The sequence below is a fragment of the Phycodurus eques genome, chromosome 13 (genome assembly GCF_024500275.1).
Source record: "Phycodurus eques isolate BA_2022a chromosome 13, UOR_Pequ_1.1, whole genome shotgun sequence".
Classification (NCBI taxonomy): domain Eukaryota; kingdom Metazoa; phylum Chordata; class Actinopteri; order Syngnathiformes; family Syngnathidae; genus Phycodurus; species Phycodurus eques.
In genome coordinates, this window is record NC_084537.1 from 23270459 (window position 1) to 23286901 (window position 16443).

Below are 16443 nucleotides of genomic sequence, written 5' to 3' on the forward strand. Positions count from 1 at the left end.
AGCAAAACATGAAATAATAGTGTCTTTATTTGTTCATGCTGATGAAGCACAATCAGATTTATATGGAGTAACTACCAACATCAATGAATTGATAATATTTCTCGGTTTGCTTTGGAGAAAGTCATTGTAATATTGACATTAAACTACGAAGAGCAGAAGCCTCTCACGCTGAAAGTGAGCGTTATGAAGCCATTAATCATTGGCAAGCATGCAAATGCTCGCGCTGCAGTATCGTGACAAATTCTTTAAGATGTGCCCACACCCTGTCGCGGCTGTCTGTTAGGCAGGAGTGCCTCATTGTTATAAAAAAAAAAAAAAAACAAAAAAAAAACATGACTGATGACCTCACACACCCAAATTCTACCCACAATTTATGGGAAAGGTAGACGCCTAAAGTTGAACAAGGTAACGGCATGCGTAACACCAGAGCTCAGTTCAGCGAGCATCAAAGGAATCATAATGCACGCGTTTGACTTTTTGGGGTTCTTTTCGGAAAATCTGTGAGCTGTACTAACTCACACTGTACACACCGTGTGTGTGTTTGCGGTGCTTAAAGGCAAAGAACGCGCAGTACGGTGCAATAAGGTCTGGCTTGTCGATAAGGTTTCTTCCTCAGGTCAAATCTAGTCTGAAACAACTGATGAGCTCTTTGCAAAGCTCTGCACTATCAACTAAATCATGAGGGAAACCTGATTCCAAGGATTCGTCACTGTGTTCTTCTCTGGACAAGGAAGCAGTTGTTCGGTACATGCAGTGAAAAAGTAGTTGGCCACCTCTAAAATTCTCATTTTTTGGCAGTTTCCCCACTTTCATATTTGAGATCATCAAACAAATATCAGACAAATATTAGTCAAGTACACATAAAATGCAGTTTTTATTCATTGAGATGAGTCTTTCACATCTCTCTATTTTGGCCTACACTTTCCTTGCAGAATTGATTTAATTCAGCAACAATGGAGGGTTTCGAGCGCGAATTGCCTATTTCAGGTCATGCCACAATATTAATCGGATTCAACTCTTGACTTAGACGAGGCCACTCCAACACCATTTTTTTTTAAGCCATTCAGTAGTTGACTTGTTGGTATGTTTTGGATCATTGTCCTGCTGCAGAACCCAAGCATGCTTCAGCTCGAGGTCACAAAGTGATAATTGAACATTCTCCTTCAGGATTTTCTGGTAAAGACCAGAATTCAGGGTTCCATCGATCACAGCCAGCATGTCGTCCAGGTCCTGAAGTTGACGAGCAACCCCAGGCCACCACACTGTCACCACGTTTGACTGATGGTATGGGTAAACTGTTGACACTGTAGTTCCACTTTTCTACGTTAGCCAGCAGTTGGAATAAAACATTGCTGCATATTGTCAATGTTGTATGTGTCAAAAAAGAGGCCAAGACGACAACCTTCTGTCGATTCAATTTTATTACGACAGACTTAGCAGTTTTTAATGCAATATATGCTATTTACATTCAGAAAGTTAGAACTTGTATAAAATATCTGCCAATGAAAAGCAATATGTGAAATATTTAACATCTTCAGGAAAAGCAATTCATTTAACCCCCCCCCCCTCTCCACACACACACAAAACACAACTTTGAACAGCACTTTTGCAAAACAAGAAAGAAGTGCAAAAGAAAATTAAATGTAATGCATTAATTGCGCTGGTTTAATTGCAGGATTTTTGAAAAAGTTCTTGTTCGCAAAAGTGTTTTCATGTGTTTTCCTGTAAACAGTCCCTGATAAGTTGCACTATAACTAAAGCTCAATATTAGCAAGGTCAGCTCCTGGCATGCCTAAAGTTAAACTATTACAAACTGGTCATTTGTCAGAATAACACCAAATGCATTGTGCACTGTGAGTGGATGAAGGCACTTAAAACAGAAACCTGGTTTTGAAAGCTTTATTATTTCAAGCCAATACCGCAAAAGTAGCACAAGGATGATTTTGCTTCAAACCTTTAAGAAAAGCTGAAGCCTTGTATTGTATACTGTTCTAGTAAACACTTCTAAATTTGTTGTTGTTGTTTTTGCAAAGGAGCATTCTAATCATCAGTAATGGAGGACAAGGACATATACAGTGGCTTGTACAGTAATGTATTTCCAGTGGACGTGCCGATAGCAAATATTTTCTTTAAGCTCTGGACGTAGATTCTATATTCCTCTCTGTAACCGACACCTTCTTCCGCTGCTGCACCACCACTCTCTGGCCGACTTGCGACTTGGGTGTGGCTTTCAGGACAAAGTCCTCCTTGGAACCTGTAGAATCTTGAGAAGCCAGTGAGAAACTCTTAGCCTGCGCACTTTGACCTCTGACGTCTGACCCTTGCTCACTCGATCCCCGACCTGTCTGGACAAAGACTACTTGTGCACCCCCGCCTGAGGACTCCTTCTCCACCACCAATACTTGTCTAGATAAGGTTGCTTGCTTGCTAGATCCCTGCCCGGTCTGGACAAGGGCAACTTTTGCACCGTGCCCCCCACCTGTAGAGCCGTTCTCGACTACTACTACTGGTCGTGGTAAGGTTCCTTGCGCCACTTGCCCGTCCACGAGCACCATGCCTTGAGATCCTTGGAGGCCGCCGACTTGAACCAGGCCTTGCATCAACCCAACCTGACCCGCTCCCTGCTGACCGACTTGAACCAGGCCTTGCGTCAGCCCAACCTGACCCACTCCCTGCTGACCGACTTGAACCAGGCCTTGCGTCAGCCCAACCTGACCCACTCCCTGCTGACCGACTTGAACCTGGCCTTGCGTCAGCCCAACCTGACCCATTCCCTGCTGACTGACTTGCACCAGGCCTTGCGTCAGCCCAACCTGACTCACTCCCTGCTGGGCGCCCCCCGCAAGAAGCACCATTTGGTTCTGGGGCTCGACGACATACATGGGTGTGGCGGCGTAGTACAAGGCGGGCTGTTGCACGAGCAGTGTTTGACTGGGAATCACGACGTTGTCTTGGACGTGCACCTTGGACAGTGTGGATGATCCCTCTCGGACAAAGGTGGACGTTCCAGATGTTACCTTGGAGGTGTTGAGGGTGTCCACATGGATGCGATCCCTGTCTCTGACGGTTTCAGTGTGACTCTGGACGTGCTTCTGAACGGAGGGCCTGACAGGAGACGCCGGTCTGGCCGCTGGATGGATACATATGCCCGCATCCACTTGATCTGACCCCCTGCAAATCTCAGCTAAGGTTTTAAATTTAGGGTCCAGGTCATCGAGGAATGAAAGGTCGTTGTCGTTCTCGTGGAGGCTGCAGCAGCCCACAGAACCCGACAGAGACTCCCCACCCTCGTAGTCATAGACTAGTATGGCATCCTTCTCCTGGGACTGCTGGGCAGCATGGTTGGACTTCTGCAAGGAAACAGAATCAGGCAGTGAAACTTGATGATCAGCCCATATACAGCCCACCATGCAACTCTAAAAACAAACTCTGTGGCGTCGTGATGTTTTGATCTCCTGAAGGCAGGACCGTTTTCATACACAGCCTTTTTGATCCAGATCGGAGCTCACGCATGTCAGTTATGTGAGTTTTGTGTGTCTTGGAAACTCATCAAACATTGGGTTCGGCAGGTGTTAGGGGGTTGCATCAGGGACTCCTAAAAAACGTACAGTGCATTTTCATTGGGATCCAAGCATTTCGTTTAAGCACCCCAAAAATGTATTAATAAAAGCTGCAAAGAGCGGGACTTCACTTTCCTATACCTGTGACGGCGCAAAATTTGCTTCACCTAAGAATAAAAACGGCGAAGAAACAAAGTCATTTCATGAAGGTTTTCACGCCCATGTGTACCACGACGGCATATCATATCACATTTTGTCATAACTTCAGTTTGGTCCTTGGAGAAAAAAGGTCCTCCATCTTTGTTTTAGTTCCTGAGATTGTCTGGTACTCACACTGGAATAGTATTCCTCCAGGAAGTGATCAGACAGCGCCAAGTTGTCAAAGGCCCCGCCTCTGTACTGGTTGAAGTGACTTTGTCCGGTCATCACGCCGCCATTGATGCCGTTCATCCTTCCTTGGCCAGAAAATCGGTTGTACTCGTTGTACAGGTACACATTGTCTGTTGTTAGGATGGAGTTTTCATTGCCAGACATAATTGCTCCACCCCCTTCAGCCAGTCCCCCGAGGTATCCCTTTCCTCCGAAGGTGTTGATGTCCTTGGAAATAGTCACCTGTCCAGCATCTGGTGTGTGGAGGAGGGGGACTTCCTATGCCCCCCAAAGTAAAACATCAGACATGAAGCTTTCTTGTTGCTGTTATTGACTAACCAAAGAAATTCAAGTACCCTATCTTCTCCTTGGCACTCGGTGTGGTAGGAGATCAGCTGCTGTTTGGTCTCAAATGGGATGACTTTGAAGTCTCCTCCGGTGCCTCCGCACAGGCAGAACAACAGCAGACAAGGCACCACTAAAACAACACATCATCATCCTTCAGGTTGGAAGTACAGCGCTCGTAAAAAAATATGCATCAAAGTTCAAACAATTTGGGGAATTGGAACCACCATTATATGTGATGTCACGTGAGCGATCAGTGCACCACAGTAGAGCTCATTTCAACCAGCATCAACTAATTCCGCATGTGTGTTTTTCTTTTTCCTTCTTGTTATGTAACAGTGGGGCTAATCTACATAATAACCACGCCCCCAACCTGAGTTTCTCCACCCATGACTTGATCGACTAGACTGAGCTAAGATCCAGAGACACTTTCAAGTTACGGCTGCAGTCTGGCCACCAGACTCCACAGTGTGAAACGCAATCGGGCAAAAACACCCGCATCCTCCGCAGGTGTGACTCCCCTGCTATCATGCCAAAGCCAGGTAAGCAGAGCTGCATTACGTTTAGTGTTAGCTGACAGCATTTGCACATTTTCAGGCATTGGGTATTTGTGTACGGTGATAGAGTAATGTACAGTATGAACTAGTCAAGTGCCTCCATGAGTTAAAATATAATAAATTAAAATTGATATGCTTGTCACTTGTGATCAAAAGGTAGAATGTTATATACGGTATGTGTGTTTAAACATATGAATTATGTTAATATATTAATATTCTACTAGATATCATCTAGCTTTGACTTATATGGCAAGTAATAAAAAAGTGACTTATTGCCTGTACAGGTAATAAAGGATTTATGACGTTTCGACTCTACAACAAATTTTTTTCAAATTGATCACTATCAAGGGGAAATGTTACTTCGAAAGTCAACCGAAGGAAGTCGGAGCAGTGTCTGCTTCAAAAGTAAGCAAACAAACAAAAAAAAAGGGTAAACACACTCACAGAGCAGCAGCAGTAGTCCCAAGAGCAAAAGTAGAATTGCAGCAACACCAAAATCTGAACGCCTTTCGATGTGGGCCGCACACGTTTTGGTGTTTGGCTCGCACGTGCACACGACCACGTCGAGCATCTGAATGTCGGCGCACGACTCTCCTTGCTGGTCCTTGATCTCAACGGCCACTTTGTACGTGCCCGGCCACAAGTGCTCCTGATCTCGCAGGATTGCCGTCGTCGCTGAAGTAAGTCAAAGGCAGTGAACACGTTTTCAAACGGGCAAAATGTATTATCACATATTTGACTTACAAGTGATTGAGCGAAGACAAGAAGTTTGGCAGTAAAGGAACACGAACGATACAAGGCGTCCTCGGTTTTTGACAGTTTTTTTCCTGCGGCTGTGCCATAACCTAAATTTGTACGTTGCTTCAGTCTGAACTGTAGGCTATCACTAACGTACGCTATTGCATTTTCTTTTCTTTTTTTTTTTTTTACATTATGCTGAACAAGTAATCAGAAATATTCAAATTTACTTCAGCTTTATCCAAACACTTAGCTTAGCTTAGCAAAGCTAACTGTTGCCTTCAACTAAAGTAAGTAGGTGCATCTGAAGTAACAAGAACTTCGGGAAAAGTTTTAATTACTGAAGTTGTTCGAGTCATATATATTCATATACAGCACATATGATATAGATTTACGCAACTTAGAATTAAATATTTCATGACTTTATGTGCCGCAGCAGAGTGGAGAGTGCGGAGTATCAGAGTGTAAGCTAACGTTAGCACGTGTGTCGGGCGATCTTGACGAATGTGCTCTATCAATGAGCGAGAAGGGAGCAGAAAAAGTGTTTAGCAGGTCCTACCATTGAGATGCTCCACCGACCACTTCCCCTGGCTTCTCGTGGAAGTCACAGTGAACTCAAACGGGGCTGAATTGGGGAATCTGTCCTCGTCTACGGCCGTGACGTAGATGACATTTTCCCCGTAGCACATGGTGTGACTTGTAGCGGTCACTCTGGGACAGTGATCGTTGAAGTCCTCCACCTGAATGGCGATGGTCCCCGTAGCGGTCTTTGAGGACACTTCTGCAACGCAACCAAACATATGCTCAACGCAAAACACTAATAAACGCAACGCAAAACACACAAATAAAAATGTGCTTTTGGAATATGTATAATTTAACTTGAATTTTATTTGTTGGGCTCAAATCTGGGTTGTTGTTTTTCTGTTACTGTTTCACGTTCGAAATAAAGAATTCAATTCGGTTCAGTTCACATTGACAACAAGGGACTATTTACAATCTTCAACAACAACAAACATAATAATTCCGGACCAGAACTGTGAGGCATTCGCGCTAACCACTACCTTATCGTGCTGCCACACAAAACATGAAGAAAAGAGCAACATATGTGTACAAAATTCACCTTTGCTAATGCATATGATTTGGGCGTAGTACGTTCCATTGATCAAAAACTTGGACTCTCGATCCGGCAGTTTATTCAGCCTAATTTCGGCGGTTCTCTCGTCAATGATCAACCAGTTGTCATCGTCGCGGAATTTAACGTACCTGAAAGAATGAGGACGTGTTTTGTCTTGAATGTTAGTCATAAAACACATACTACTGGATGTGACGTATATTCAGGCAAAAAAATATCATACCTAACATTGGTGGCAGTCTGCTGCGTGTCGCTGTCAATGGCGCTGTAAGTGGCGATGACGGTGTTGACGGAGATAGACGAGTGGTCCTCAGACAAAGTCACCACTTTGACCGACGGCTGGAAACGGGGACCCTCCTTCTGATTGACCACGTTGATCTTCACCGAGTAGGACTTTGAGATTATGGAAGTGGAGGTCGAAGAGCTTCCGAAATCATACTTGGCCTTGTTGGAAACGACCACCGCCAAGTTGAGTGACTTGATCTCCTCGTAGTCCAGCTCCTGCGTAGACAAAGCACGAAAAAAAAAAATTAAATTAAAAAAAAGGCTACACGCTGGACTCGTGGCCAGTCAATCACAGGGCACATAAAAACAATCATTGCCAGTGCTTGAATGAGTTTAAATGCGCTCAAAACGTGTGGAAGGGGTAAAATATTAGATTTTGTTTTCTTTATGTATATACAGTATGTATACAGTATTTCTTTGTATTGCAGACTTTCACCAACTGCATTTGGGTCTTTCACATCATACTTGCTTACCTTCTGAATCATAATAATCCCCTGGTTGGTCTTAGCATCCGTCGTGATGTTAAAGTGTCCTCCTTCGTTCCCTGAGACGATTTGAAAGACCGCCAGCCAGTTGTCGGTGTATTTCAGGTCCAAGTCGATGGCCTGAATCCTCAGCACTTCCACGTTGATGGTGTTCTCCTCCACGCTGCCCTCGTACTGTACACAACAGGAGCTCAAGTGGGCTGAAGGGATGTATTTTAAAAACAATATAAAAGTTGTCTTGACGTACCGATTCTTTTTCCAGAGTGGGTATGTTGTCATTTATGTCCAGGATTTTGATCTCAATTTCTCCCATTCCCACATTTCCTCCAGCTTGTCCATTCAAGTCAGAAGCTCTGACGACCACCTTGTATGTATCTTTTGTCTGAAAAAAAAAAAAAAAAACATCATCATCTTGTTTACCCAGCCGTCCCCATAGGAAAAGTCACTAACCCTCATCTTATGTTTCACTTCTTTGCTACACCCAAAATGTTCACGGGTCAATGAACACGCCACAACTGGTCAGTCAACTTTGAACACACCATAACTGTAGGGTCAATATTTAGTCCATCTGCCAAAAACGCTCACTCCTTTTTTCCCCATAAAAATCTATTATCGGTAAATATTGGAAATTATAGTATAGATCATAGTATCTAAATTATAGTATAAATCATAGTACAGTATAATATGTGTAAAACAAAAATGCATCAAGTGTTTATAAATTGGAAATGTCACTGAGGCTCAGTTAACTCCTTTAGTTTTTTGTTTTTGTTCTCCGCATTGATGAGCTGAGGTCATTCGTGACGTTGGTAATGTAAAAAAATAAATAAAATAAAACGTTTGCAGTGTCGTGGCTCACCTCCCTGTCCAGAGTGTTTCGCAGAACCGAGACCTCTCCGGTCTGAGAGTGGATGAAGAACATGCCGGCAGTGCTGCTGGTCTCCACGATTTTATAATAGATTTGGGAGTAGAGGGTGCCCTCTTGATCGGCGTCGGTGGCGTTCACCCTCATGACGACTGTGCCTGCGAAACGACCGATCGATGTTAAAAGCCCACTAAAAAAGTCTGCAAAAAGGGAAACCAAGCAGACATCGTCCGATACCTGCGGCGCATGATTCACTGACGGATCCCACTTGGTCTGCTTTAATTATGGGTGTGTTGTCATTTTCATCCACCACAGTAATTCTGATGTCCACGTCCTTTTCGGCACGAGTCCCGTCTTCATATTTTGCAACGCCTTTTAACTAAAACAAAACAACAAAACCAAGAAACCTTGGGGTTTACAATGTGTCTGGTTTGGCTTTATGTGTAAGTAGGCGGAAGTGATCTTACATCATAAAAGGCAATCTCTTCGCGGTCCAAAACTTTATAGGCCTTCAAAAACCCAGTTATTGGTTCCACCCCGAATACGCGAACGGGAGGCTCGTCAGCACCAGGCCCCCTTAGCGAATACAGTATCCTCGTAAAGTTCTCTTTATCGGAACGAATCTGTAACACAAACACAAAGTGATTTGTCTAACACACACAACAATCGAACATTTTAGAATAGGCTCACTATTCTCCCAAATATGAATGAATGTGACCCAGTTGTTAAACATGATGGCTCAAATCCAAGTCACTTGCACTTTTTTTTTTTTTTTTTTTGGAGTTTGCGATTATGAAAAGTAACGTTAGCATCTAGTAGTAAAGTACCCAACCCACGATGTGACCAGGCTGGTCCAACTTGTCTCTAAAATGTAGGTAATGTCGGGTTACCATGGCAATTATACATTGCATCATGTGAGCAAATGTGAGCTGAACATATATTTAAGTGGTTATGGTGGTGAAATGGTGACAAAATGTAAACTACCACTAAGCACCAAAGCCCACATACAAGTCATGCGGCCTTTTTTTTTTTTTTTTTTTAGCGAAATGTTAGCATCAACACTATAGCTAACGCAACACCAGATGTGTCCAGGCTGATGCAGCAAAATTGCTTTTGACCAAATTTTATATTATACTACTGTGATAATGATAGACTCACCAATTCCATCATGTGAGCAAATGTGACAGCAACGTGACTTTCAGGTGGCAATTTTAAGCTACAGATGTTACGTATTGCGACTTTAAAGTGGATAAGCACCAAAACTCAGATACAAGTCAGCTGACTTTTTTTTCCTTTTTTTTTTTTTGGGGCTGTCTGAACAGTAACGTTAGCAACAATGCTAGTGCTAACACAACACAAGATGTGTCCAGGCTGGTCCATTACTGATGTATACTATATGAAATTTAGGTTTACTGTGGCAATGATAGGCTTGCTATGAGCAAAAGTGAGAACAAAAGATTTTTAAGTGGTTATTCTAAGTTACAGTTATGACATATGGTGACTTTAAGAGGATCCAAAGTTCAAATGTCAACTATTATACCATCCAAACCCCAGATCCAAGTGTCAAGCAGACACCCAGTGAAAGAGTGGATTAAAAGGTAGCGGTGAGCGAGTTGTATTTATTGTGGCTCATGTTAAAAATGGAAGCGTGCCAGAACACATTTCACACATCTGTTTCGTTGCCCTACTTTAAAAAACAATGCTGCATGTGACCAGCCTGGTTCAACTATCGCATTGTGTTACTGACACATATTTCGTCTCCCAAATGCTAAAAAAGCACACACTCTGCCGATGTTTATGCCGGAGTAGTCGTGGTTCTCTTTCAGTTGCCTGGGATGACGAATCCAATCTCTTTTCTGCCTGCGTAGCTCATTTCCTTCTGCCCACACAGGAACAAGCTGCAGGTATGCACAAGGAACCCATGGGGGTGGGAAGAAACATGCAAGTCATGAGAAGCGTGTCGCAACTGTACACAAGTGTGCTGTTTCTTCAAATCTAATAGAATCCCTACAAAGGACCCCGTCAATCACATTTTAATCCAAAAACATACAATTCAATTATGACTGCTTGCACAACCTAATTAGAGCCATTACATGTTTTTAAAATGTTTGATGTTCAAGTTCAGTGTAATTAAATGTATTAAATGTATGTGAATTAAACCCATGGTCTCAACTTTTATATGATTTTTTAAAAATGTTTAATCTAATTAGTCAATTCAGTCAACATAAATTAGATTTTTTTTTAACATGTCGTTATAGTCCATTATTTTCAAACTTGAATAATTAAACCACGAAAAAATAAAAAATAAAATCATTGCATATTTATTACAAGGAAATAAAATGAAAATTATTTATTGATTTGACCATATATATATATATATATACATACAACAAAAACAATATAATAACATAGCTAATATAATAGGAAGAGATCAGAAAACCCATTTATCGGAAAATAAATCAGGTTGTATTCTTTTATAATGTAAATACATGTATAATCTATTACTCTCAAGCTTAAACAATAAAACCATAAAATGAATACCAATAAATAATAATATACACACGTATGTACATTTTATGATTCATTAAAGTTGAATACATGTACAAATAATATTCTATTTATTTTTGTCAAAAGAGTCTCAATCTTATAAACCATAAAATAAAAAAATACATTCACATTACTTATACATTATATAATTTTACATAATAGTTTGACTTTAAATTGTTTTAACTACAAATTGATTAATTGCATTAAAAGTTAGTATATTTAAAAATAAATCGAATGTCACACTCCATAATTTTCCATATTGAAAAGGTATATTACACAGTAATTATTTCAAGCATGAAATTATGTTTTGATGTGTAATAACTACAAATGATTAATGTAGTCTACTTAAAATCACTGACATGTCGCAATATTTCATTAAGCTACCTGAGTCAAAATATTACAAACAGCTGTCTGTATGTAAATATCTCTGTAAATAATTATTTATTTTTTTGGTAATACATCTTATTAGGTTGTGTCATTTACGATTATCATTGTAGCTGCACTTTTCCCCTTTCGGTTCAACAAGAGACAATCCGCTACTCGTAGTAAATCACGAAATATCTTTTTTCTTTCTTTTTTTTTTTTTTTAAATCGCCGCCTTTGTGACTTTTTTTTCCTTCCCTCCTGCCGAAACTGCACTCGGACTTGGCGCTGGCTTGCCCGACACGAAAGCCGCGCCGCCCGCAGCCACACCTGTGGACGGGTCCGTTAGTCGTTCGTCGCCACCGGGACGACTTTGAACCGCATCACACTCACCGTCCAGCAGCAAAGTAGACCGACGATCGTGCAGCACGACAGCGGAGCCATCGTCAACAACAACAAAAAGTCCACTTGATAATCCTGAATTTTCAGGGACGTTATTTTCCGTCTATTGTTGCTGGCAAACTTTGACCCTTCGCGGTGCGAGGAGGAAGAACATGTAAGCGCAACGGGCGGCTTGACGGGCTGGCCCCTCCCTCTCCCCCTCCGCCAAACCGCGGAGGAAAAAAAAGGAGGCGCAATGGGGGTCAACCACTTGTGCACCAATTTGGGCCTTATGCACAGCGGTAAACAATGACAACTCGGCGTTTCTCGTGAATCCAGTGTGACGCTTTATGTTAGCGCTTCAGATCACACATTTCACCCCTCTTGGCTTTATTTAAGTTCGAACTGAAGTGCACTCAAGAAGTTTACTTTTGGGATTCTCAAACCCTGCGTGGTATAATATATACACAGCGATACTCACGCCGACATTTTACTGGATGTATTTCCTCTATAAAATGTAACATTGAATGACAATAAAATTAACCTTTTAATTAAAAAAATAAAAAGAAGAAGAAGAAGAAGCGAGTAACGCACCTGAGCTCACATTTTTAAAACGGGCAGATGGACCAGATCAAAAAAAAAAAAAAAAAAAAGGTAAAATAGGTATTTCATGTTTTTCTTTAACAGTAAGAATTTTATGAGACCAGATAAAGACATTAATTCATTCCAATGTTTTATTTGGTTATTTATAATTTGATTCTAAATACAATACCAATAATTTTACAAAATATTTAAAGTTAGATTCATATGTAAACATAATTTCACCAATATATTCTTACTTTTTATTTACAATAAATCAATCTACTAATCAAATTAATAAAGGAAATTAATCAAAAGTACATTTGAACTAAATAACCAATTATTATTATTATTATTGTTTTTTTTTAGAAATAACGACATGTATGCAACAAATATGACAGGCCTGTTGATTATGAAATGTTCGGTTGGCCAGACTGAAGAACAAAGTGTGGCTTTTATAAATTTTATGGTGTAAAAAAACCCCAAAATATAATGCTCACATTTGAAACACAGTGGCTTAATAGGCTTTGTTTCCACTTTTTTTGAGGGCGTATGTGAGAGGGAGCAGAGAGGCACCATCGTATAAAACAAAAAACAATCAAATAATGCTGCCAGCATAGAATAGCGGTGAGCACGAGGTTCTAGGTTCGAATGTGGGCTCCAGCTTGCATGTTGACCTCATGCTTACTTACGTGGGTGTTCTCCAGCCACTCTGGCTTCCTCCCACGTTTCAAAAACATTCATGTTCGGTTCATTGAACCACTGAGAACGAGAGTGGGCTAACTCCATGTTGTTGTTGTTGTTTTCAGTTAGATGCAGAAATTAATAGAGAAAAACCATATCTTTCTGACGAATACCGCTCTCAATCAAGATTTAGTTTCAATTTTGACATATATCGGGGGCAGTCCATTATCGAACTCAGCGCTTCTTTATTTAGCTCGAGTGCCAGGGCATCTGCATGCTAATGTCATTTATTATTTTTCATGAAATATTGCACCATTTGACCTCATGTTTGGACTTCAACAGCTATTACACTAAATGTTTAGTAGCAGCCATTCAACTGAACTTTCCTGCAAAATGACACAAATGAAGTTAGCCCGCTGTAGTTCTCAGTGGCTCGATTGATCATATCGTGTCAATGTGCGTGTGAATGCTTGTTTGTCTACTGTGCTCTGTACTTGCTGGTGACCAGCCCAAGGGTCTACCCCGCCTCGATTTCGAATTCCTCACAATCAGCAACATTTATTTATGAATTTATGACTGGAAATCACGTATTGTGTGTCTGAGGCTTTGTGTACTGTACATGCGCTCACCAAAGCGGACAGACACTCATTGCTGACGCAGCTCCACCATGTAAACATCGTCAGACAAAGTGAGTCATTTTGAACGTTAGCAACGCGTCTCTTGCAATAGCATGAAGACGGATCCCTCACACAATGGGAGGATTTTTATCAGGTACTTGTCATAGCGTTTTTATCACCCAAACCATCTGCTCTCCTTTGTATTACTCCAACTGTAAATGATTCAATGTTTGTTCATGTTTTCATGTTTCTGGGACCCACAAACACACACACATACACACACACACACACACACACACACACACACACACACACACACACACACACACATACACAGGCAAGATTTCCTTGTAAAAAGTATAATTCCGTCAGATCACTTCTTCTGTGGCACTGCTTTGACTGCACTTTGCACGGAGACAACACAGTCAGCTAATGCGCGGCTGTTTCTTGATCAGTTCCCGGGCCGCCCCCCCCCCCCCCCCCCTCACCCCCGACTGTATTAAACAAACATGCTCACTGAAAGTCACAGGCAATGCGATGCGCAGTGCCAAAGCTGCGCTCCCAGGGAATGTCACGGGCACGGGGCAACTTGTACACTCAAGTGAGAACACATCAATCTAAAGGAAGGCCAGTATTGTATATAATATAATATAAACAGTATACTTCATGTGTTTTAATCTGGGTCATAAAATCAGAACTTTTTTTTTTTAATTCATAGTTGAAAGAAATTGTAAAAAGAGAAAATAAAAACACATCTAAGATGAATTGAAAATATTTATGAAATAACTCCCCAAATAACTGAGCATTAAGCTCTCCGTAGTTTGTCAAGATAATTGAGGAAGAGGCTCTTTTAAAGTAGACAATAAACTCACACTAATTGTCATGCGAGACCGTTTACCGTGCATGTTGATTGATCATTCATAGTATGCGCAAATGGCATCTCAGTGAACGAAGCAAGCGGTTATCGTGACAGGACTGGAGTGACGCCAATATCACTTATTGATTAGATTTTTGATTGATAGTCTACAGCGGAAAGTCAAACAAACACTTCCACCGACACGATTACATTTTACTCCCGGGCTCCTCCTGCAGTTATGAAGTCAAATTTACACTTACAGGTATGAATATAAACAAGCCAGCAGTGATAAACATGACTTTGTTTGAAAAAGCACAGCAAACAATTCTGAACAAGAATATTAGCACCCATGCGAGTGCTAACACAACATAATAGGGGTCCTGGCTGGTCCACCAGTATTTGTCCACTCCCAGAAAGGCAACCAAGGCAGTAATATCTCTTTTCTTTATATAAAAAAGTTTGTGTACCATCAACGTGATTTGGAAGCCATTACATCAATACCATTTTCTAATTTACATAGTTGCTTTAAAGTACAAATACACCAACTTCCCGTGACATTGTCTGATTATTTTAGAGTGTGGCACAGGTTGTGCAAGCATTGCACGCAACTCTGAACAGCATTAGCACCCATGCTAGCGCTAAAGCAAGATGACAGGTGTTCTGGCTGGTCCACCAGTATTACAAGCTACTTAAAAAATAATAATAATTGAAATGGAGGGTTGCACCGGCAATGAAAGTGCAGTGCATCAACAAGATTTGTATTGTTTTTACTTGTGGTCAGTTTATTACGTAATGTTGCTTTAACAGTGAAGGACATAGCGCCCTTGACTTTATAGTCAATGTAAAGGCCACCGTGAGTGTTTCATACAATACTTTTATCGCATTATCACAACGCAAATGAAACACTAATACGAGGGTGTGCGTCTGTCGAGCAACGTGTCTTGCCGGAAACTCGACCGACGCACGTGACGCGCCCGCTGGAGTCGCCACTTTGCCACGCACACGCCCAGAGAAAGCGATTACATAAGGTGCACTCAAAGCCTCGGTATACATGATAACTTGACATTCCATTCAGACACGCGCGTACAATCTCGTGACACTGATGTAACCTTTACAATGAGATTAAATGTACAATGGCACCGAGGGAGCGTTTCGTTCGGACACGTGCCGATTGTTTCTATTAAACTATTAAACTGAAACTCTGTTGTGAGACACAGGTCATTTTGATTTGTTGCGGTTTGTAAACACCTTTTTTTTTTCCATTTCCACTTTCCTAACCGTTTGTAAAAACAAGTTCCCTTATGTTAATATTGCGACGAAAACAATAAAACACATAGGGCTCTAATTTCGTGGACGGCGCAACTGGAGCGGGACGCAAATTCTGGCGCATCTTGATTTTACTGCAAGCGCGAGGCTGGCCTCCGTGCAGATTTAAGGCGCCCGCTGCGCCGAATGTACGCCGGTCATGAAAAGACTTCACTTGAATGCCAAAGGCGTAATGCCAGGTCACACTCGCTACAGTATAAAAGAAGATAAACACTATGAAATGTAACAACAAGAAAATGCTTGATGTGCTGACATCTCGCGTCAAGTTAAAATAGTGGTTGAATTCTGAATTGTAATGACATTAGGGGCATCCAAACTGGACACAACATTACTACTACAGGAACCGGGCCGGACCGCAAATAGTGAAAGTCTGCGGAGAATTGACACCCATTATAATTGCATTGGAAAAAAAGTTGTTGTTTTTTTAAACCCCACAAAATCTTGAATAAACCGCCAATAAGGGTCTTTAGGTTGGTGCACCTAAAAAAAAAAAAAAAAAAAAAAAGATAAAAACAAAAAGAAAAACATGAAAAATAATTGGGATTTTTTTTTTTTAAATTATTTTTTGAAGAAACAAATTGGAAAAAAAAATCAGCAAATAGGTGAATCCACAGGTGTTCAACCGCAGGTACGTGGGCGTCCGCTGTATATGAAATTCTGTACCCCCAGGAGTCCAATATGCAATTGTTTGCTAACTGTCATGAAACCTCTTTCGTACAACAATTACGCACAATTCCTCACAAGTTCCACATTCCCA

At 41.3% G+C, this 16443-nt stretch overlaps 1 protein-coding gene across 1 annotated transcript; it reads right to left on the minus strand.

The window, feature by feature from the left end:
- Positions 1 to 1433: 1433 nt before the first annotated feature.
- Positions 1434 to 11823, minus strand: dsg2l (desmoglein 2 like). Its single transcript, XM_061694642.1, has 14 exons — positions 11637 to 11823; positions 10118 to 10231; positions 8801 to 8956; positions 8571 to 8712; positions 8328 to 8491; positions 7719 to 7853; positions 7460 to 7645; positions 6925 to 7202; positions 6690 to 6832; positions 6129 to 6350; positions 5276 to 5506; positions 4286 to 4407; positions 3894 to 4208; positions 1434 to 3350 (listed from the first exon to the last, which is right to left on the minus strand). Exons 1-14 carry the CDS (start codon positions 11685 to 11687, stop codon positions 2130 to 2132), a joined length of 3480 nt encoding a protein of 1159 aa, XP_061550626.1. The 5' UTR covers positions 11688 to 11823; the 3' UTR covers positions 1434 to 2129.
- Positions 11824 to 16443: the final 4620 nt, after the last annotated feature.

What these genes read in the sequence shown, in the direction of transcription:
- dsg2l (XM_061694642.1), bottom strand. Translation starts at nt 11,687, where the DNA reads ATGGCTCCGCTGTCGTGCTGCACGATCGTCGGTCTACTTTGCTGCTGG. An exon ending in CAGACTGCCACCAATGTTAG is followed by an intron (nt 6,833 to 6,924) that starts GTATGATATTTT and finishes TCATTCTTTCAG; the next exon opens with GTACGTTAAATTCCGCGACG. An exon ending in TGGAGGAATACTATTCCAGT is followed by an intron (nt 3,351 to 3,893) that starts GTGAGTACCAGA and finishes GTTTCCTTGCAG; the next exon opens with AAGTCCAACCATGCTGCCCA.